General features: G+C 42.5%; 1 protein-coding gene and 1 long non-coding RNA gene across 2 annotated transcripts; one reads left to right on the forward strand and one right to left on the reverse strand.

The window, feature by feature from the left end:
- The first annotated feature begins 288 nt into the window (after nt 1-288).
- ptpn20 (protein tyrosine phosphatase non-receptor type 20) lies at nt 289-19,344 on the forward strand. Its single transcript, XM_037271852.1, has 47 exons — nt 289-375; nt 2,048-2,196; nt 2,317-2,480; nt 2,634-2,699; nt 3,074-3,253; nt 3,320-3,389; nt 4,014-4,094; nt 4,329-4,416; nt 4,518-4,671; nt 4,906-4,977; nt 5,082-5,256; nt 5,562-5,697; nt 5,778-5,916; nt 5,986-6,138; nt 6,215-6,400; nt 6,972-7,134; nt 7,210-7,465; nt 7,543-7,619; nt 7,867-7,944; nt 8,069-8,176; nt 8,243-8,359; nt 8,435-8,631; nt 8,693-8,794; nt 8,898-8,991; nt 9,230-9,315; nt 9,412-9,583; nt 9,896-10,107; nt 10,505-10,603; nt 10,682-11,187; nt 11,365-12,109; nt 12,195-12,365; nt 12,436-12,610; nt 12,703-12,913; nt 13,003-13,040; nt 13,260-13,346; nt 13,867-13,928; nt 14,364-14,525; nt 14,599-14,842; nt 14,912-15,018; nt 15,154-15,236; nt 15,754-15,890; nt 15,975-16,123; nt 16,217-16,307; nt 17,372-17,706; nt 17,778-17,993; nt 18,144-18,206; nt 18,287-19,344. Exons 2-47 carry the CDS (start codon nt 2,073-2,075, stop codon nt 18,395-18,397), a joined length of 7,242 nt encoding a protein of 2,413 aa, XP_037127747.1. The 5' UTR covers nt 289-375; nt 2,048-2,072; the 3' UTR covers nt 18,398-19,344.
- LOC119134788 lies at nt 2,330-8,140 on the reverse strand. The gene is made up of 5 exons (XR_005100392.1): nt 8,015-8,140; nt 4,497-4,650; nt 3,050-3,412; nt 2,689-2,974; nt 2,330-2,466 (listed from the first exon to the last, which is right to left on the reverse strand). It is a non-coding gene; the product is annotated as an uncharacterized LOC119134788 (long non-coding RNA).
- Nucleotides 19,345-22,540: the final 3,196 nt, after the last annotated feature.

The raw sequence follows: 22,540 nt of genomic DNA on the forward strand, positions 1-22,540 counted from the left end.
CGTCAGACGGATTAGTTACATCGGCGTGGCTGATCTCTCCCTTCCCGTCATTGGTGCTGCTGACTTGATGCCGTCAAGCCGCACGGGTTGATCCAATTATGCGTTTAGCGTCGAGGTACTAATAATAGAGCAAATTACAGGTTAAAAAAAAAGTTGTGACTTCTAGGAGGCGGTGGTAAAAGCGCATTTGATCAGGGGCTCCATGACCGCTTTGACGCCGCCAGCCTGGAGGTCTGCGCCGAGGACGAGCAGCGCATCACTGGGAGACGTCCAAACAGCGAGACGATGATCGGGTGGATTATTTTGGATGCTCGATGGTTGTAGCAGTAAAGACAAGCACGCAAAACAACACTGCTGGGTTACATATGTGACCAGGTAAGCCTGCGGTTGCATGCATCTTTTGACACCTCACTTCCCTGCGAGATCCCCTTGAAGCATGACTCTGCCATCAAGCCATTTATGTTGGGGTATCTGTCATACATTGTTACTAGTAAGAGGAAGTTAGAGGTGCATCCAATATAGTCCCCGTTTCCTAAACAGCATCATCTCTCCTTTGTGAGGCTGCTGTTATGCGCTTGTAAAGTAGATTAGGGATGTCAATAACATGGAACAGTTGTTGGCCCAAATCAATATGCCACAGTGGAGACATCTTAAGTGTTAGAATAAAGTCCCTGGTGAGTGCACGAGCAAATAAACAGAATGTCATGGGGGAAAGAGTCTTAAACTTGAGTTCTGAAAAGTCACAACTTCATCTTCAGTGCACTTTTTAAATTATTTTGACTAACAACAATAAGTTTCTTATAAGTGTTCTGGTGCTGTTGTTTACTGACAATCCCTCTGACATGAGTAAGCATTTAATAAGGGCCAACTTAATCAGGATATTGAGATATGAATGAGGATTATATTACAACACTGCCATTGGACCAGTTAGGGCAGGAGTCATCAAACTGTGGGTTGGGGTTCAAAATGGCTTCCTGGTTAGTTTTAATTGGGTCAGAGAAAAACATTGCAATCAATGAGACACACCGTTTCTTGGCTTGTAGCGCATTCATAATGAATGCACTTATGTATCATGAGTATATGCACAGTCACATAATATTAATTAGTTGATGTACTTTTAAGGAGGAACCAAAGTTAAGTTTGGTCCTAAACATATTAAAGGTGCCATCATTCAGAAAGATTCTCTCTCTGACAAAACAATTTTGTTAATTAACCCCATATTCAATCAAAGAAATCTAACCAAACACCTTTCGCATTGCAATGTGAATGTTTGATTTCCTAGTGTACAATAAGATGCTGCCTTACGAGCATGAGATGGCAAGCGACCACGGGATCATGTCACAAAGCAACACCTCCCTCACTGCGAGTCGGAGGTCACAGCAAAGCCTATTAGGATTTGGGACAAACAACGACAGCAGTGGGCAGGGAACTAATAGATTAAGACAGAGTGGGAAACCTATTTCCTGATAGGGGCCACTTTTTCAAAGTCCTTTTAGGGTCATAGTAAATGATCTAAAACAAAATGATGAAAAAATGGTATCAGTCTCTGTACTATGAATATTTTTTTAGCTTTTTTTTAAAATAATAGTGAGTAGCATGGAGATGCTTTGTTTTGTCTTCTGACTACTATTGTGGCAAATAAATGATGATTTGGGTATGTGCACAATTTGGTGAGTCACGTTGAGGTTATCTTGAACAGAACAGAAAATTCAACTGGGTAAAAGTTTTAAGGGTCCCAGAAGGACCCCATCGATCAACATGTGGATTAGTGGTTAGCTAATGTTTTTGCATGACACTTATGAGGTTGGGGGTTTGAATCCAGTCTAAATGTATAAAATAAATATATACGTACGTATGTGGCCTGTGATTGGCTGGCCATATAGAAAAAGAATGGATGCTAAGAGAAGTGTCAGAATGACAGGGTGAGCCAAGAATGTACTGAATTGTGACCTTCTCCATCCAACAGCCATTACAGATTAGATACCGCACAAATGTGGTTGTGGGCCATCCATTATTGTGGCTCGGGGCTGTGTTTGTGTGTGCTCAGGTGACACGCTTGGAATGTGGGCAGGATGAGCAGCACATTCGTCACATTAGCGGAAGTACTGGAGGCCCGAGGGGGGCCTCTGCTGGAGGAGGAGGTGTGGGCCTTGCTGCTGGCCACTGCAGCGTGTTTAGTGGATGCTTCCGATAAAGGTAAATCACCATCCAAATGAATATTTATTATTCATAGCTGCACATGCAACACTATGCACCTGCACTATCTCTCCTCTGTGTGAAGCAATAGGCATTATGCTGGTACTTTTGTTTCACCAGGTCAAAACAATATGTGCAATATCATAAGCCCCACCTCCTTGCTGCTGTCAGCTACCGGTAGCTTAGCATTTAAGAACTGTGGCCTATCAGAGGAGGCGTCGACCTTCACTGCTCCAGAGATGCTGCAGGGCCGTGCCAGCTCAACCAAACCTGCCATAGAGAGGGTCAGTGCACATGTCATCATATGATGGGAAGGATCAAAATACTGTTATGACTTTAAATAATAACGTAATGATCACGTGAAGTAAATAACATGCGATATCTGTGTGTTAAAGAAAACTGAATATGTTTTCCTTTTGTTGATTTATGTTGCACAGATGCTAGTGTATTCTCTGGGTATGACTCTCTACTGGTCAGTTGATTTTCACCTACCTCAAAATCAGGTGAGCTTTCATCATCCAGACAGCATTCACAGCACTACACTTCTCCCACATTGTATATTTCAGACATATTGCAAAATGCATTTAATTAATTTTCCATTAAAAGTTTAGTCGACTTTGTTGAATACCCAGGGAAAAAAAAAAAGTTGTTCCAGCAAGTTGCAAGTCATAAAACTGTCGATTCGAGTCTGACTCAAGATTTGAAGAACCCATCTCAGTCTTCAAATTCTGTTTCTAGAACTTCAGGGAGGTTGAGTATTATACGGTTTGGAGGTAGGCTGTAACATAAAATGTGGAAAAGGTGAAGCAATGTGACTCTTTCTGAATGCATCACTGTACACTGTATAACATACTTGATTTTTAACATCTCCTCTCAGCCAGTCCAGTTGAGCGACCATCTCAACAGCCTCCTCCTCAGCATGTGTGAGGACGTGTCCCATCGCAGGCAAACTATTAGCTCCATCCTGGAATCCTGTGAGTGTCGTCAGAAAGCCTCAAACTTGCCACCATCTTCCGACGTCATCAGGCAGCTGGTGGAGGAGGTCTTCAGTGAACCCGTGAGTCTGCACCTGTGGGCCCTTTTGGTTTGTAGACTGTTATCTCACCAGTCCTTATTCTCTCAGATGGACCATAGCTCTGACAGCAGCTTGCCTCTGAGTGGGCGGAGCCAGATGATCAGAGAAAGGCTTCATGGTGAGTTAGTGCTTGAATTTGATCTAGGATCAGCATGCAGTAAATTGCAAATAACAAATTAATCAATAGCAAATAAGTAAAATCCATGTTACATCCAGTATGTTTGTCTTATTCTGCCCCCTGGTGACCAAGAATTGAGACTAGAATTAAAGCAGAAAGTGTGAAAAAAAATGTCCCCCATTTAATTATGTAACTACTGTATGTTTTTTTTTTTATATATATAGTATAATTTTAACGGTGATCATTTTCTCATTTAAAAACTTTTTTAATTTTCTCATTTAAAAACCGTTTTTAATTCGGGAGTTTAGAACGTGTCAATGGCATTTGGATTGACTTGTGATAATGTGTTTTAAGTTATGAAATGAGTTGTAAAATTAATTAAACTCTTCCATAAGTTTTGCCGAAACCTGACCTCAAATAAATTGCTTCTTCTATCAAATTTAGTCTTTATAAAATGACTGTTCAGGTCGACAGGATTAAAATCTTAACCTAAAGCGAATCTGGGATTAGATTCTTTCTCGAGACAGTAATCGGATACCAACCGTGAGCTTTAGCTCACCTTCGTTCAAATAAATGCAGTCTTTTCATCATCATCATCATTATTAAATCTAATCTGTTTGACAGGAAGGCGAGGGCCATTTGCAGACTTCAGTGAAGGTTGTCCAGAAAGCAGAAGATACTCGACTGACTCAGACTCAAAATCGGGTAAATTCATCTACATGTCACATCATTTGAAAATCTTTTTTTCCCAATAGAAAATAATGAATGAATTAATTAATCTGTTCCTGGGTCAAACTGTGGTCATCATAAAAAGACTATCCGCACATTTTGACATTGTCACACAGATGTAAAAAGAGAAAGTGATAAACAATTGTGTTGACAACCATTTTGTTAACTCCTGTCGCTAAATTCTATTTTAATTTGGTCTTCCGCTTGAAGCTGTCCTTCCAGGGTGTTTACCTCAGAGATCTTGGAAACATCGACCAAGAAGCTCACCCACACCTTTGTACCAGTCATCTTTAGAAAGGCAAGAACTGAATTACAACTTCTCTATCTTGCATGCGTGTCTGTATTGACCTTGAATCTTTTCAACTTTTCCACACCCACCTCTTCCCCCTCGCAACGCAGGCTCCCGCGAGGGGCTCGTCACAGGGACAGCACCTGCAGTTGGCTCGGCCGGAGCCCCCACCACGACGTTTCTCCTAAGACACCGGGCAGGTCTCACAGTCCTTCCATCACCTTCAGCGAGTCCTCCATCAGCCTGAGCCAGAGGAAAGCTAAGGTAAGAAGACATAAGCTGATAAAACCCGTTCATAGGCTGACATACTGTACATGCATGCAAGGAGGCTTTAATGAGGACATACATGAACATCTGGGAAAGCTATTTTTATTAATTTTCTGTCATGTTGGGATCATAGGTAAAGCTAATGGGGGTTATGCATATGGGGAACTGGATGTAGATATTTTTGAAGGGCACTGTGATGTGTGTATTATTATCAACTCTTTTTCTTAACAGGCTTTAGGTCCAGAATTTATCCGAATGGCTGACGAACAGCATATTGTTCTTGAGCTTCCGGGATCTATTGTGGTAAAATATTCCCGTCGTAAACATATATTTCCCTGACGGCGTCAATCAAACGCGTCAGTGTCTATAAAAGGCATTCGTGTGAATGTTGTGTGCTTCCTGTGCAGTCCAGAAAGGGCCGCTTGTGTTCGTCTCAGAGAGAAGTGACGGTGGTGCTGCCGAGCGGACAGTACGTGGTGGTCCGTTGCGATACCAAGTCCCGTGCGAGAGATGTGTTTGACATGGTGGTTGCTCACGCTAACCTAGTGGAGCACTTCTACTTCGGTCTTGCCTTTCTTGACGGTACAAGTCATCATGCATTTAGTCGATTTAAAGTAGCAGCATTTTTTTTCCATCTGTGATGATAAAAACAAAGAGTAAGTTATTTTATTAATCATTGTTAAATGTCATCAATGTGTTAAAGTGAAATGGCACTTTTTTGGTAAAACTGAACAATTTAGAGGAAGTGATATTTTAATCTTAAATACTTTTGCGTGACAGTAACTGGTAATATGTTTTGGAAGTGAATTTCCTGACACTTTTAAAAATTGTGTACGAAGAAAGAGATTTGTTTCCATCATATTTAAAGCATCTTTCCATTTTTTCAGATGATGAATATTTTTTTCTGGACCATGAAACCAAAATCTCCAAAGTTGCACCGGATAGTTGGAAAAAAGGGCAAATACTTTCCTTTTTGGTGTTCCTTCGAGTCAAATTTTTCGTGGATGATATCGCCTTTGTTTTGTAAGTACGAGTTGCAGTGCCATGTCACAAAGAGTCTGCTTCTTGCATGCAAACTTTCACCTGCTTTCTTTCACCTCCAGGCACAGATTGACTCGCCACCAGTATTATTTGCAGATTCGGAAGGACATCTTAGAGGATCGCATGTACTGCAACGAGGAGACTGGCTTGTTTCTGGCTGCCCTTGCCCTGCAGGCTGAATTCGGAGATTACATGCCAGAGGTATTGGACGCAAGAAAAACATTTCTGCTTTTGGTTTCAGTTGTCAAATGAGTGCATTATTTCTCTTAGTTGTATGGAAAGAGTTACTACCAGCCAGAGCACTATGTGTCAAAGAGAATGCTTGAGAAGCTGGCTTTGCCCAACGTGAAGGATGAGCTGCCAAGACTACATGCCAGGCATGCTCCGATGGGACCTGAAGAGGCTGAAACGGAGTATCTCAAAGTGTGTTTAAATTTACAAAATGTTCTGGCACTATCGCTGCTTTTATTGAACTAACCTTGACTTTGCTTCTGTTCAGATTGCCCAGCAACTACCAGAATACGGGGTTATGTTCCACCGCGTGGGCAGAGAAAAAAGGCCTTTGATTAGTGAATTGGTTTTGGGAGTCTGTGCCAAAGGAATCATTGTGTACGAGATGAAGAATCAGGTCCGGAGCGTGACCAGACGCTTTCTGTGGAGGGAAACAGACTCGATTTCCACTGGGGTACAGAGAATTGTAATAATTGTCGAAATGTGTTATCGCGAGATTCATTTGGGACGTCAATACCGATCAATACATGAGAATCATTAGAATCACAACGTCATGCAAATACAGGTGGATGATATCGGAGCGATGTGATGAACAATTTGTTTGTCATATTACTCAACCTTGATTTGGATTTGCTTGCAGAATAATCCTAATGTTCACTTATGTTTAGGAATTAACATGTAACATTTTTCTCTTATTAGTTGAATTTGAATTGAGAGAGAAATTTCACAATAGAGTCATTTTGGTATAATATATCAATTTAAAAAATATTTTTTTGTTCAGCAAATTCTGTTATTTTTAAAATTTTTACCCAAAACATTTAATTTTCCTGAATATATATTTGCATTTGTATCTCGTAAACATAAGTATTTTACAGAAAAGATGAAAAGACATAATACAGGCAAGCACCATAGCATTACTGTGAATCTTTTTTCTCTCTTTCTTACCATTCTTCAATTTAAAAAACTTAAAATAAATACATGTCCGACTCATTCAAACAGTGTGATGAACTGTTTCCATTCTCCAGCGCCGCAAACTGATCATCGAATGTGGCGGACCAAGCGGTAAAAAGCACAGTTTCATAACGGAGAGCTCAAAAATAGCACAATACCTCCTCAACCTCTGCTCCGCACAGCACAAGTTTCACAGCGAGATGACATCACGACAACTCAACCACAGTATAATGCCAGGTATAAATTGAAAGAACATGCAGACTAACAATTGCTCTTAAAGTGAGACCAACTATTCTATTTCCCCCCCTTCAGATGAAAACATGTCAGTCTATGCGGATCGTAACCTGAACCTGAAGCGGATCTCATGCTCTGAGGGCATGCTGAACCACGTGGGTTTAGCCCCGGGTCAACCGGATCCGCTGTCCAAATCTTGCGAGGACCTGAGCGCCAAGCTGGAGGCTCGACTCCGCCACCGGAGAGAGATGAGGCGGGAGATGAGCAGGGAGCTGAACAAGGAACCTCCGGAAACGGGAGAACTCAGGGATTTGAAAGAGCGTCCCTACTGGAAGTAATGACATCCTATATAATATCAGTCTCTGTCACTTGCAAAATGAAAGCTTATTTTCTCTCCATGTGTTTTTAAAGTACGCCAGAGTCAATGCCAAGAATGATGTCCAGTGTCTCACTGCAGAAAGACTCGGATACTTCTTCTTCTATACGAGGTGAACATTTAAATATCATATCTTAAAGGCCAAGTTGGAGTAGAGGAGTTGCTGAGTCGGGTTAAAATTTTTAAACCATTACTCATATTTAATCAACCTTTATCAATTTGCACCTTCTTGAGCATTTTGTTGAACCTGATGATTTAGATTGGTGTTAAGTATGGATTATGGTTACCCTGACAACTACAGTTGGCAGTTATGAGAATCCTACAGTGTCCAATTTGTCATTTCTGTTCAATATTCACAGTTGACACACCCACTAGGTCTCCACCAGAAAGAGAAATCATCTGCGTAAGCCTCAAGAAGGATCCCAAACTTGGCTTTGGTGAGTTTTTCCACAAAGCGCTTAGACATGAGCAGTCGTTTAAAATGCATGAGAAGAGAGCGACACTTACCTGATTCTTTAACTGAGGACTTTTGTCTCTGACTTTGCTGTGGTCTCATTGCAGGTTTTGTGATTGTCGGCGAGGACAATACAGGTAAACTCGACCTTGGTATTTTCATTGCTTCCATTGTACCAGATGGACCTGCGGACAAAGATGGACGGATTAAACCAGGTAGGACTTAAAAGTACATCCGACTTACTTGGGATTCAAATGAATTGAGATTTTTTTTTTCCCTAGGTGGGCGTCTAATTTCCCTAAATAAGACAAGTCTGGAAGGCGTGACATTCAGCGATGCAGCCGCCATCTTACAGAGTAGTCCTGAAGAAGTGGAGCTGATTGTGTCCCAGCCCAAACGTAACATGCAGCTATTAAACCCAGACGTTAAATATCACAGAACCTGTCTCAATGTTTTTTTTTTTCTATGACCAGAGTCTCTGAAAGACAGCAAGAACTCCCTTTGCCAGAGCACACTGGGCTTGGCATTTGGCTCTCAGACTACCTTAAGTGGCACCGAATATCGACACGCCATGGATGAATTAGAGGAGGCCATCACTCTGTCCAGCATGGCCACGCCCAAGCAAAACAGGAAGTTTCACATACCTGTGGTGCGAATACATGACCCACAGGTTAGTACAATAAAGACCATCTCCATATAAAGTTGCTTATAGTTTTTTTTTCTTGTGTCAGGACATGTGTTCTAGGTCTCCCTCTATCGTAAGTCTAAAAACTGGAGAAAGGTTTATAGTGGAGCTTAAGAAGAGCGGCGGGAGTCTTGGGATTAGTGTTGCTGTGAGTAGAAAAAAAGCAAAACATTTTGCTTATTTTAATTCAAGCTTTGTGTGCTCTAAGCACTTTGTTTGCGTGGCATTGATTAATTGTGTCTTAAAAAAAGGGAGGAATCAACACAAGTGTGAGGTATGGCGGCATCTACATCAAGAGCCTGGTAGTTGGAGGTGCTGCTGAGCAGGATGGACGCATTCAAATTGGTAATTTATTTTCATTGGTTCGTTTTTTTCTGCCTTATTTTATTTGTTGTCAGCCATGCACAGTGTGTGGACAGAGACAGTACGTTTCTACTTGTTTATGCTCCACTTACCAAGATCACCTCAGATTTGATGACATGTCCATCAAACACACATACGCAGAAATGCACCAACACACACATTGATGTATTGACGGCGCTAATGATGACGATGATGAGATTGCTGTGTTTGCATTTGACAGGTGACAGACTGCTGGAGGTTGACGGCTACAACCTGAGGGCCGTGACACACCGACATGCTGTCGAGTGCCTGAAGCGGACTGAGGAGGTTGTCATGCGCACACACACTGAAACGTGCATCCAGACACACATCATAGACAAGAAAAAGAAACACAAAGTGTAAACTAATAACATGTTGTGATAGGGGGTGAACCTGCTCCTGGAGCGGGAACCAAAAGTCATCTTGGAGCCCAGACCCGACTCGCCCCTCTCACCCTCCATCCACAACGCATCACAATCTCAGCCCCCCAGGAACGAGGTCTCCTTGGGAACAACCTTGAGTGGACGAGCCAAGGACTACAGCTTTGTGACTGATGGTAAGTGTGTGTGTGCTCACCAAAGCAAAAAAAACACGAAAAGTATTAGAGACACACGCACAGACAGGCCTGAGGTGACTGGGAGTCATCTGACAGTTACATTGTGGTGGCTGTCAGAGTCATCCAGGGCTGACGTTGCCTCTTATTCCCCTGAGACAAGTCTGGTTAAAATCACAGTTCACTGCTTCTAGATATTGACCACTGCATAGGGGTGGCCCAAAACCTTTGCACAGCACTTTTCAATATATCATAAAATAACCAGAATGTTTTGCACCAGAATTCAAAATGAATTTTCCCAAATTCTTTTCCTAGAAAACACGCATGAAGTGATCCTGAAGAAAAATTTGTCAGGTCTAGGCTTCAGTTTTAACATTTCCCAACTCAACTCGGGGCAAGACCGTGGCAGCGTGGTCCGTATCAAGCGTCTCTTCCCGGGTCAGCCGGCCCATGAGAGTGGTCTCCTACAAGAAGGGGACATCATTCTGTCTGTCAACAAAGAGCCCGTCAAGGACCTTTCCTACCAGGTATTTTATCTATCAAAGTGCTAATGGTATCGGTGCTTGGTATCGGTATCCTCAGTGAGTAAAAAAAAGTGACACTAACACTATTGGAACGTGAAAACAATACCTCTCGTGCTGTTGTGCTCAGCGGAGGAAATTATTTTAATAGGCTTCATTTATATCATCCGATGAGCCGCCATGCGTGTTTTAAAAAAAATAAATTAAAAAAGGCCAATGAGCGGCAGTACCAGGCAGTGCAGCATTGGTTCACTAATCTTTTAATCTAATGCGACCTAAAATAGCAAGCTGCTTGTGTCACAGTGTTTTGGTGTGTTCTGACAAGGAATTACTGTCACACAAACACGGGAGTACATCTCAGGGCATGAGAACTAACCCGAATTGTTTATCTTTGCTACCTTAGAGGGTTTTGTTCCTGCTACGAGGAGCCTCTTCTGAGGTTCATCTCCTGATCTGTCGACCCGGCTCAGGAGTGCTGTATGATGCTGATGACAAAACACTGGTGAGTAAAAATTTAACTTAACGAACATCTCATCAGCCAAATTACATTAAGTACTATTTTAATGTGTTTCTGTGTTAGAGTCCTGCACCCACCAGGGACCACCGATCCCGTTCTCTGGACATCCGTCTCGGGGACGACTACAGTCAGCTTCTTAAGTTTCAATTTGATGTCAACATACCTGCTCCAGCTCCCGCCCTCGAGGAGGAGTTTGCCGACACAGCGGAGAAAAGTCCAGAGCCTCCAGCAGTTCCAAGATTATTTGAAGGACAAGAGAGGGAGGTGCAAGGCGAACAGAAGCCTCCATCTTCACCGCGGGCGGGGTCACCTCCCGTACCATCTTCTCCCACATCGCCTCCCACCCCAATCTCGCCGGCCTCACCCGCTTCTCCCACATCACCCGTCGCATCTCCAGTCTGCTTTCGACCAGCTCATCAAGAGTTGCAGGTGACTGTCGAGAAAGCAGAAGAACAACAGGAAGTCGAAACAAAAGCCGCAAACGAGGATGGGGAGGAGGCCGTTGCTGCAAATTCAACCATGATATTTGACGTCTTCCCGAAGACCACTTCAAACTCCGTGTATGCCAGGTAGCATTGTTTTATATCGTAATTGTTTCTGGAACTTCTCAATGACCCCCATTAATAAAACTATAATTATATTTGTCTTTGTTAGCTGTTGATTTAATCTGGATTAAGCAAAACAAACTGTGATTAAAATATTCCTTCTTGAGGTAGAAAAGAAAAATGATTGTCTTTTCTTTGCAGTGGTGTTCGAGAGGAGGCGGATGGAAGTGTGACCTACTGCCTTGTGGGAAACGGACTGACCATAATGGCGGATGAGGAGTATTTGACTATCAGTTCCACTCTGGAGCCTCAACCAAGTTTTCAGTCCAATCAGGCCACTCAAACGCCATCATCAAACCTCACAAGCCTCAGCTCGCAAACCCAGACCACTTCATCGAGTTTTTCTCAGACTTCCAACACTCTGTGTGGTCCATCACAGACCATGAACACTCCAAGTTTCCCTCCGACTTCTGTCACTCCAACTCATCTCTCTCAGACTTCTAACAATCCATCTGTTACGTTGCCTAGTTTCAGCTCACAGAACCCAAATACTACCATGTCGCCTCTTAACTTCTCATCCGACACCCTGACCACTTGTGCCCTGGCACACCCGTCTCAACCCCTCACGACACAGCCGTCCAAATCCAAGCAGCACTCGCTGCAGCAGGGACAGCAGCTTCCACTGCAATGCAAAGCCCTCCCGACAAACATCAAGCCGGCGACTGCGGGGCTCCCTCAAAATCCTTCACCTCCGCCGCCAAGCCCCATCACGACCCAGATAATCTCATCAACGCCTCTTTGTGTCAACGCACCCGCTCCCATCTTTCCACCTACAATAGTACCTCAACCCGTCCAGAGTCATGCACAGCCGAGAGAAGAACCGGAGCAGAGAGAATTCAAAGATGAGGAGGACGATGAAGAGGATGAAGAAGAGAGTAGGCGAAAGGTCATCTCCAAAATTCTGTGCTCTGACAGACTCCTCACAAAGCACAAATTGTTGTGTCATTGATTATTTGTTTGCTGATTTGCAGGGATTTGTAAAAGAATTTGAGTTGACGGTCCTTTTGACCAAGTCCAGGAGTGGAAGCTTTGGCTTCACCATCACCCGAAGCAAACTGGACAACTGCTACTACATCCAAGAAATACTGGACAACCCAGCAAAGGCAGATGGTCGCCTCAGAGCTGGAGACCGACTTATCACGGTAAACGCCGACTTCTTTGAAGGCTTTAGTCGCTCTGCCGATTCTATTCATCTGTTTTAATCGTCTTCAGGTAAATGGACACGATGTTACCAACGTGGCAGATGAAGTTGCCATGACAATTCTCAGGTCCTCTCCCAGGAGACTCAGTATGACCCTGGGCAGGGCTGTTACCAACCTGGTAGTAGCCCCTACTTGTGATAGCCTCCCTGATATTGTCCTCTACAAGACAGCTTCAGGACAGCTCGGTAGGACCACCGTCGGTTTTTCATTCTTTCTTGTATTGAGAGGGCAGCACTGCGGAAAATCTCAACCTGGCAATTGTGTCTGCTTCCTCAAGGCATTAAACTGACTGGTGGAATTGGAAGCAAATGGCAGGGCATTTATTGTCTTGAGGTGGTGCCAGGCTCTCCTGCCAGCGAGGAAGGCACCGTGCAACCCAACGACAAGATCCTCTACATCTGCGGCAGGTGCACTCTGGGAATGACCTTGGATGATGCTGTCAAAGCATGCGAGATCGCCCCACGTAAAGTCAAGCTCAAAATCCTGAGGTCCGTGGCTAATCGGAGTCCAAATGGAAAATAGACCAGATACACAAACCTGAGTGACTCACTCTGTTTGTGTCTTTCCTATGTTCCAGAGATGACCAGCCAGTGACGCCCAAGGCCAAATGGAATGGTGAGAAGTCTGTGAAAGATTTATGAGATGATTTCATCTGCTTCAGTAAACCTAAGGACAAACAGGAAGAGTTTGTTTGTTAGAAACACAGATGCTGGGAAACCCGCATGTTTGTGTTTAACTAAATGATCATTTAAGTTCAATCATTACCAAAATACTTTGAAGGGGAATGAAATCATCATCCGTCTGAACTTTTTTTTGTGTTTACTTCTTTTACAGGTCTGTTTGATTGGAAAAAGGACAGGAAGTTCTTTGCTCGTTTTGAAGAGCCTATCTCTCCTGATAAAGAATCACCTCCGGAAGATGGTGAGATACTCCCCTTATCTTTGTCAGCCCAGCATATCCTTCCACCAGCTTGTTGCTTTGTATGTGCTTGGTTAGCAAACCCATATTGTGAGTGTGTGATACCAACAGTCGTGCAGTCCAATACACCAGTGGAGGCCAGAAGCTTGCTAATTATTCATCTCATAGTCTCTGGTGGTCTTTAGTCCAGGTGGTTCGGTTGCTTGGTGACAGTTTGGCAGCAGATAGGGGCACAGTGGACAGCGTCATTTTAAAAAGACCTTGTCTTGTTCACCTGTCATAGAAGAGGCGCATAGCTTTCAACGCTTTCAAATACAGACTACCTGAGGGGTATATCTTGTTTTGGTTCTTTGTGACGTCGACGCTGCAATTTCATTGGTTTAACTTTAAATCAATGAATAATTATGGTGCTGAACTTTGGATGTTAATTAATCAAACGGACCAGGATCAATATTTGTACTTTTGTCTACTTTTCCTGCTGATTCATACCTAATCTATTGTTCTTTTTTTTTCTTCTCTGCAGTTGAAGTTGTCAGTAGGACTCTTAGCAACTTCAGATGTCTGTCTGTGGCTGAACAGCAGGATGTAAGTGTTCTTTCTCTACACTACATCATTTTGTGTTTGTTGCACATTACGTAATGTGAGAACGTTAATGCCACCTGCAGAGGCGAGGTTGTTTATCTGCTTCCTAGTCGACAAAAATTGCATTTGGAATGTAACAGAAACAAAACAAGAACTATTAAACAAAATGTTGGGGGTTAGGATTAAGTTAGAATACTGCATTAGCATGCGTGTTAGATGTGTGTCATTTCCAGCCATTTATTTCCAAACGTTAGTGACTTGAACCATTTAAACCCAGACTGGCCATGTATTGGAAATAATAGTAGTGATCTGTGGAAATACGGTGAGCCTACTCGAAACTGTGCAGAGGAAAAGAGAACAATTTACAGAAGACCACCGATAAGTATTTAAGATGACAATTTCAGATGTTCACTAATAACAGTTCATCTGTCCTTGCAGAGTTGCATTATGCAGGTAGAGTTTAGCAAACCAGAAGGAGGCGGTCTTGGTTTTGCTCTGGTTGGTGGGACTAATGGCAGCATGCTCAGGGTGAAAGAAATCTGTTCCGGTGGAGTAGCTGAGCAAGATGGCAGGTTAAGAGTTGGAGATATTCTTCTGGAGGTAACAATTCTGTTTTGCCATTGGAAAAGTTTTCTCTCCCGACCGAAGATCAATCCCGACTGTGTTTAACCAGGTGAACGGTGTCATTGTGTCGGGGCTGAGCCACAGTAAGGTGGTGGATATTCTGCGTAAAGCGGAGGGCACCGTGCAGCTCACCATCTGCAGGGACATCCTAACCTATTCCGAATCACCGACACCACCCAACATGGCCACGGGGGCCGAGGCTGTCCTAGCTGAGCAGCCAGCTCCAGTTACCACCTCAGATGCCTCTTCCTCACCTGACGCCATGACAAATAAGCCAGTGGAGCGCCCCCCTGGTAGGCTCTATAAAATGCACTACAAGCACTATAAAATGTATCGTTGGTTTTCTTTCCATACTGTTTCAGAGCCAATTTCAGAGTGTGTCTTTAACGAGTGTGGTGTTTTAGTCACGACGCCACCTCCTCCTCCACGACAGCTGACTGTGGTAATGGATGAAACGCCAATTATTGAGGTGAACACACAGTGGAAGTGAGCTGAAGTCTCAGGAGATTTGCTAAATCAAACATGATAATGATATCTTTACAGTAGGATATTTTGTCCCTAATTTTAATGGTTGCATACTTTGCCCCTTTGGTCGGTGTATTAGGAGAGCTGTGACAGCACGCCTTCTCATCAAGCTTGCTGCCCATCACTGAATGTCACTGAAATGTTGCATGGAGCTTCGGACAGGTAGTAACTTCCAAAACTACTCTTGCCTTGTTCCTTGTAGATATTTGTCAGATGCAATCCTGAGTGCGCTGGGTTCCTAAATCGGCTTCCTCATCTGTTTGCAAAAGCTATCAAGTCTTAACTTGTTTTTTGTGCAAACCTCATTTGTAAACGGGGCCCTCTTTGTTTTTTGTTTTTTTGCTGGAGTTCCCGTGATCACCACAAAGCGGCAACAGAGAGCAATGAATAAGCCAGCAGATGCTTGAATTGATGGGGCATAACAAACAATCCAAATATGTAAAAACTAAATTAAAATCACAAATTATTCCTTTATATGCCTCCAGTACAATGCAATGTAGTTCTACCCCACTACAAAAAAATAATAGATGATAAACAATAGATATTTTAGCATGGTGTTGTATACTGTATTTTAGGTGGAAAAATCGCAGGGAAAGGAAGCTCAGCCTTGCATGATCTCAACTGGTCCTACCTACCGAAGAATAAAAATGGTGTGGTCTCCCCCCCCTGCCTCCCCCAGGAAACACACTGTGAGCAAACTGTTGGACCGGTCGTGCAAAGGCATCCGGAAACCAGAGTCCGATGGCTGGAGCAGCGAAGAGGAAGATGACAATGTGTTTGATGCAGATGCTCACCAAAACAGCTCACCACAGATAGGTGTCCAACTGTCTATTCCTTTATTTATTGTTGTTATTATTATGAATTTATTATGAAGTACTGTCTATTTTATCCTCTGTCCAGGCCCGCCCATAGTATCAGAGGAGGAACTGTCCAGTTTAGCCCTCATTAACCTATCTGGAAGCAGCCCGTATTCTGGCTCCAGGGTCAAAGCCATCATCCAGATTCTACAGCATCAATTAGACCAGCAGGAACTGGTCAAAGAATTCATGGTGGGTTTCACGGAACACTGTCCAGCAAATTCTGCTCAACGGGACATTTCTGTTCATACGTGTTAACATTGTTACACATGAATGTGACTTCAGGCTCTGGAGCACCTAAAGCCTTCTGATGACTGTGTGGTGGGAAAAGCCCCTGAGCACAGAGACAAGAACCGCTACAGAGACATCTTGCCCTGTGAGTCACTCACCATTCAACATGAATTAGTTTTCACCCACCATGGTCTAATTAGAATTCTGGGACACTTCTCTTAGATGTCGTCCAAGAACATAAGCAAAACATTTTTGTAATTACTATAAGAGATGTAGGTCAATGTCTTTTATAAATGGAGTAGCTTCAAGGGCAGAGGGACAGCAGACATTACGTGCTGTCGTTCCAATTACGGGCTTCCCAGTTAGAAAATCAATGTGAGACAAGACAGCAACTAATAAGCTACAAAAACATTGTGATGTTCATATAATGTAATTGATAAAAGCATGCAAGTTGATATTCAATATTAATTTCAATATTTTTGAAGCATATGGAATAAAAAAAGCTTTTTTCGCCATAGCACAGATATTTAACAATTCCTGTGATGGTGTGATTGCTGTACTGTATATCAACTTCTCCCAACTGTTTCTGCCATGATCCACTGCAGACAACCAGAACAAAAACAAAAACAAAAAAAAATAGTCAAAGCATATGTCAAAGGGTGGCCCTTGATGCATGTGTCTGTGTTTTTACACAATCAATGTCTAGGGCACAGAAAAATAAACATGAGCTAATTACATAGATAGATAATTTGTCAGGGAAAAAAAGAGAAAGCAAATCACACTTGTTTATCCATATTAAAACAAACACACAGCACATTTACTTTATAGCCTCCAGAGATTTGTTTAGGGGGGGGTGGCTGACGAGGGTTAGAGATGAATGAGCATGCTGACAAAGATAGTGGGCCTCAGTGGAATATGGCTGACCCGCACCATATGCCCTCTCCTTTGCTTTTTTTGTGGATACAGCAGGTTATTTAGCAATCCAATCCATTCCTCATATCTAAGCAAGCGCAGCCAAGTCAAGCGCAGCCAAGTCTACTACAAACTACTTTGTTACCTCAAGGCTGATTTTTATTGAATTATTGAATACAAAACGAGACGACAGAACCCAGGAAATTTCAAGGATCTGTTGCATCATTGGAATCACTGCAAACAAGTCAATGGACAAACTGCACACTCACTCTTGTGTTTCCTCTTTTCCAACCACAGATGACAAAACTCGCGTCACCCTCGGGGAGAAGTGCGACTACATCAACGCCAGCCACATCCGCATGCAAGCGGGAGGTGAGGAGCTTTCCTACATTTCCTGCCAAGGACCGCTACCCTCTACGGTGGCTGCCTTCTGGCAAATGATCTGGGAAAGCAAATCGGACGTGATTGCCATGATGACCCAAGAAGTGGAACGAGGACGGGTAAAATGTCACAAGTATTGGCCCGAGAAGCCCAATGAGCCCCTGGACATGGGCAAGTATCACGTCCACCTGGTGAACCAACAGTTCTTGGAATATTTCCATATTAAGGTCATCCACATGGTGGAAGCAGAGGTGAGACACGTTCAAGACTTCAACAATCCAACATTCTCTTTACACCCTAATTTGGATTGAAATAATTCCAGACATCCGAGACCCACACTGTCCATCACCTAAAATTCACGCACTGGCCCGATCACGGCGTTCCGCACTACTCGGAGCAACTGCTTCGCTTCATCTGCTACCTACGTTCGGTGCACCACCAGGGGCCCATCACGGTCCACTGCAGCGCCGGCATCGGACGCTCGGGTGTCCTCATCTGCACCGATATTATCCTCAGCCTCGTCGAGAGGGATTTGCCTGTGAGTAACAAACACTCTATTATTCTATCAAATGTGCATGTGTGATTTGTGTTTAAATACGCTTAATAAGATTTAACCTGTCTGTGGTGTTTTGAATTGCTTACTAATGAACAATAGGCATGATTGAGCCATCTGTCTCCTTGCCCTCAGATTAACGTGAGCAACATCGTAAAGGAGATGAGACTTCAGCGGCACGGCATGATTCAGACCAAGGTCAGTGCCAATCGAACGTTGAGGATTTAAATCAAGCCTGCTTTCTAAAGCGAGACCTTTTTCCTCGGTCTTGGTTTCAGGAACAGTACCTCTTCTGCTACAAAGTTTGGTTGGAGGTTTTACAGGGCATTTTACAGCTCCATGGCACCAAGTGGCAACCAGAAAGTCCCCAGGACCACAAAATAGTTTGAATGGTTGTATTTTGTTTCAATCTCTGAAGGGAATTCTTACGTATTTCAGGCTTAGTGATTCGCCTTATGCCTCTCTGATTGCGTTCAATGTGAGTTTCTCTGTGGCATCTCATTTCCAAATTGCCATCGTAAAGAGTATTAGGAACGCCATTAAGGTTACGTCAGATTATTTTACCAAAGTTTATTTATTATCTGATTAACTCGATGAATGTGAGTTTTGATTTCATTAAGTGCATTCGTACCCTGGAGAGAGCAAAAGGGCAAAACTATGAATTGTGTAAATCAACAAAAGCAATGAAAAGAATTAAGTGCCTTGGAATCGACCCCAGCAGCGACACTGTTGGAGAGCACTCGCGAGACCTTTGACTGAATGTTCGCTGTTTTTGTTGTTTAATGTGGATGTTTGCTCGCTCATAGCATATTCCCGTAAATTCATGCAAGTCACATTGCAAAGATGCTACACTTGCCCTATTTTATATGAAATCCACAAAACTGTACTTACAACCCCTGGCAGATAGCAACATAACGCATTTGAATACATTTATACATTTTCAATTCTCTCTTTTTGCTAAAGGCTTAAATGCCCATTGTTACAAATGTGACATTTGGGCTTTTTGGTTGAATTTGTGATAATAGCCTCTATCATTGGCTATTTTAATACAAAGTCAGCCATAATGCATAAGTGAATGAATGAGAGGTTTACACAATGTACAGTGCAACTAAATAGCTGTTGGTTTGTACCTCGATTTTTTGATGCTTGTAGCTGCTATAACACGCATACTGCACATGCACACACACACACGCCTGTAAATACTGTTGCGCCGCCTTTTTCCATGTTGCTGTTCTGTATAAACGGCATTGACGAAGAATGGGGGGTACAAAGTTGACCCAGCAATTTTCTGCCTTAGGAGGTCATGTCAGAGTGTCCCCTTTTTCACCACCCGGAACGATATCACACTTTTAATTTTATAAAATTACATTTAAAATTGTTTGAAAATTGAACATTACAAAATATCACAGCACTTTTTCCATTACATTTAAATGTTTTAATTTAAAAAAATTAAAGATTCCCCTTTTTGTTATTATTATTCAAACATTTTCAAAATCATGACACAATAACGTTCTGGTTTGTCATGATGAGATTTTTTTGTTCCATTTCATTACATTTAACTGCAAAGCATGACTCCTTCCAGTATATTGGCTACCCTTTTACACAACCTGGAATAATCCCACTTTTTTTTCAGTCCTACTTACGGTATGTATATATGACATTGACAAGAAATGGATATTGTTATGTGAAAGCACACACAGTTGCTGTATTATTCCGCCTTTACTGGGTTCGGTGTAAAAGCCAAGGGGGTCAAACCCGGTAGTACTCTTAAGGCAATTTTACAGGATCTCTGCGTGAAAGAGGCTACACATTCAAGCACACACACTCTCACGCACACACACCAGATCCTGTAGTGCATGCACACTCTCAAAGGAGTTGACTTGAACACGATGTGGAATGTAACGAAGCAAAGCAATACTCTCTAAGGGGAAGGTGTGGGGGGTTACGGGTGGGGCTTTGGTCAAGAGCCATCACTCTCTGTAATGTGAATGCTTCTCCCTCGACGCTGCTTAACGTCTCCTCTACCTTTGAGAACCTTCAAGCAAGAAAGCACATTTGCGGTTCCGACTGTGAGGAAATGCATCGTGTACTGTGAAGAAGAGCAATAGCATCGTGAAATGTACTAATCCTTAATTGCATCGCTGCATATTTATTCTATGGATGGATATCTTGTCACTTGCACCAGCCGCTATGTAACCCTTGACTGGAACCACCTCTCTTATTAAAGACAATTCTAAGATGTGCGTGTGTGTGTGTTTGTAGCTCGCCTTGACACCCCAACACACACACACAAGGGAGGAGGCCCTAAATCTAATTCCACTGAGCACCTCTCCACTTTTACTGCAGTCTATACTCCCTCTCGGCTTTTACTGCAGGGTAAATAAGCCGCTCTCACAGAGGGCTTTGTGACAGCATGGAAATACACTGCACGCTCTGCACACACATGAACTTGATGCTGAGGGGGGCGGGGAGGGGGGGGGACTGACTCTTTCACTTTCTGCCTATGTGTACAACTGACGGGCTATCATTCCTCCCCAGTCAGACAAGTATTATTTAAAATATTTGAAGCATGTGTACTCAAATGCGGACCGCTTTGCAAAGAAGGTAGATAATGGCACTGATGCTATTACTGTGCTATATATATCACTATTGCGCTGATGTAAACCGCATACATGTTAGTTCATAACTTTAATAATGGCATTGGAGTCAATAAATGCAATTTAGATCAGACAGACTGACAGACAAAGCTAAATACAGGCACACTATTTGACAAGCAGTAAGAGCATTAATTGCAATATTGTGCATTCGAACACTTTTCAAAAAAAAATTGAATCAGGTGTAAATTAATAATGACCTTATAAATGCTTTACAATATATTAACAGTGATGCTGAGTAAATGCACTATTTTGCATCCTGGTTAGACGTTTATAGATTGATCGAGAAAAAAAAATACATGTGGACTCACTCTCTGACATGCAATAGACTATTAATGACAAACCTCTGCACTGAACTGGGACCAGTTTATAAATGTATAAATTATTGTGACACGGCTTCACTGGGTGAGAACATTATTTAGCACGCTAATGAATGACTGACAATAATAAGTGCATAAAATGTGTTTATGGGCACACTATTTAATGCTGATGGACTGGATGGATGGAAGCATGGAGATCACTATTTGGCAGGCAATTTCTCCTCTTACAAATATCTATTAAGTTTAATTATGAAGTATTGTATAAACATCAATGTGCCATTACAATATAAGTAGATGCAGGAACTACTATAAGCGATCTAGAGTATAAATAGCAGAGGGAAATATGGCATTATAGAGGATGTTTATAGGACGTTTGAGTGAGAGGGGGTTGTGATTTAAAGGCGGCCGGGAGGAAGGTGTCGAAATGAGCTCACACGTAAATCATGGAGCTCCCTGTTGGGCACACAGTGTAACACTGTATGTCTAGCGCACACTTCCTCCCCCTGTCAACTTTTACCACCACGTTGAGGGGTGTAATGGTTACGGACCACGTAAATGGTGGTAACCGATGCAAACAAGAAATCATCAACATATGTGTGGCTTTATTTGGAAATCCTATAGTGCACTTCCATGTCTTCTCCAATTAAAGGTTTTGGATATAATCCTTAAACCTTTGCACCCATGAAGGATTTTTGGCAAACACAACAGAATGGCATCATAATTGCCTTTGGCGCTTTTGGTGGGTGATTATATATAGTGAATAGAAAAAGTCTACACACCCCTGTTTGAATGCCGGGATCTTATGATATACAAAAATGAGACCAAAAAAAATTCACACTGTCCAATGTGGCTTTGTTCATAACCATATTTATTTTAACATGAGTTTTAATTCTCAACACAGCCATATCCCTAATGCAATTCCCCTCTTGAATTGTTTCTTTATACTTTTTATATCAACTGTAAGTAATAATGACTTTAAAACAGTAAACTTGCCTTTTGATTGGCTGGCGATCCGTCCAGGCTGTACGTTGCCACTTCGCCAAAATCCCACTCGGATTAGCTCCAGCTCATCTGAAACCATAATAGGGACAATCATTATAGGGACAATCGTTACTGAAAATCGAATTGATTCACATTTTGTAAGCATTTTGAGCACTTTCACAAATCCTATCTCAAGTGCATACGTCATTTATGTGGTTAAAAATGCTCACTGGGCTCAAAACGTTTGACTTTAGTTCCGCTGTATTTGCTCAACTTAAAACAAACATCTTGCTGGGTTGAAGCCAGCCTGTTTTCATCGTCCATATTGTGAACAGGATGCTGCATGTGGTCTGTAAAGTATTATTTCCTGCAAGTCTTTAAAACTGCATCGCCCATTCATCTTGAATGAATTTAAACGGATAAAATCGAACGTGACACTTTTTTCTGTCTCTGTGCAGATGAGAGAACTCTTAAAGTTAGTGTGCTTGATGTGTAAGATCAAAAGGAAGACCATAAAGGCTGTCACCAAATCCATATTTTCTTTTCATTCCGTCTGTCTTTGCACAAACTCAAGGAC

This window comes from Syngnathus acus, chromosome 15 (assembly GCF_901709675.1).
Source record: "Syngnathus acus chromosome 15, fSynAcu1.2, whole genome shotgun sequence".
NCBI lineage: Eukaryota > Metazoa > Chordata > Actinopteri > Syngnathiformes > Syngnathidae > Syngnathus > Syngnathus acus.

What these genes read in the sequence shown, in the direction of transcription:
- ptpn20 (XM_037271852.1), top strand. Translation starts at nt 2,073, where the DNA reads ATGAGCAGCACATTCGTCACATTAGCGGAAGTACTGGAGGCCCGAGGG. An exon ending in TCGGAGATTACATGCCAGAG is followed by an intron (nt 5,917 to 5,985) that starts GTATTGGACGCA and finishes TATTTCTCTTAG; the next exon opens with TTGTATGGAAAGAGTTACTA. An exon ending in TCGTCGAGAGGGATTTGCCT is followed by an intron (nt 17,994 to 18,143) that starts GTGAGTAACAAA and finishes CCTTGCCCTCAG; the next exon opens with ATTAACGTGAGCAACATCGT.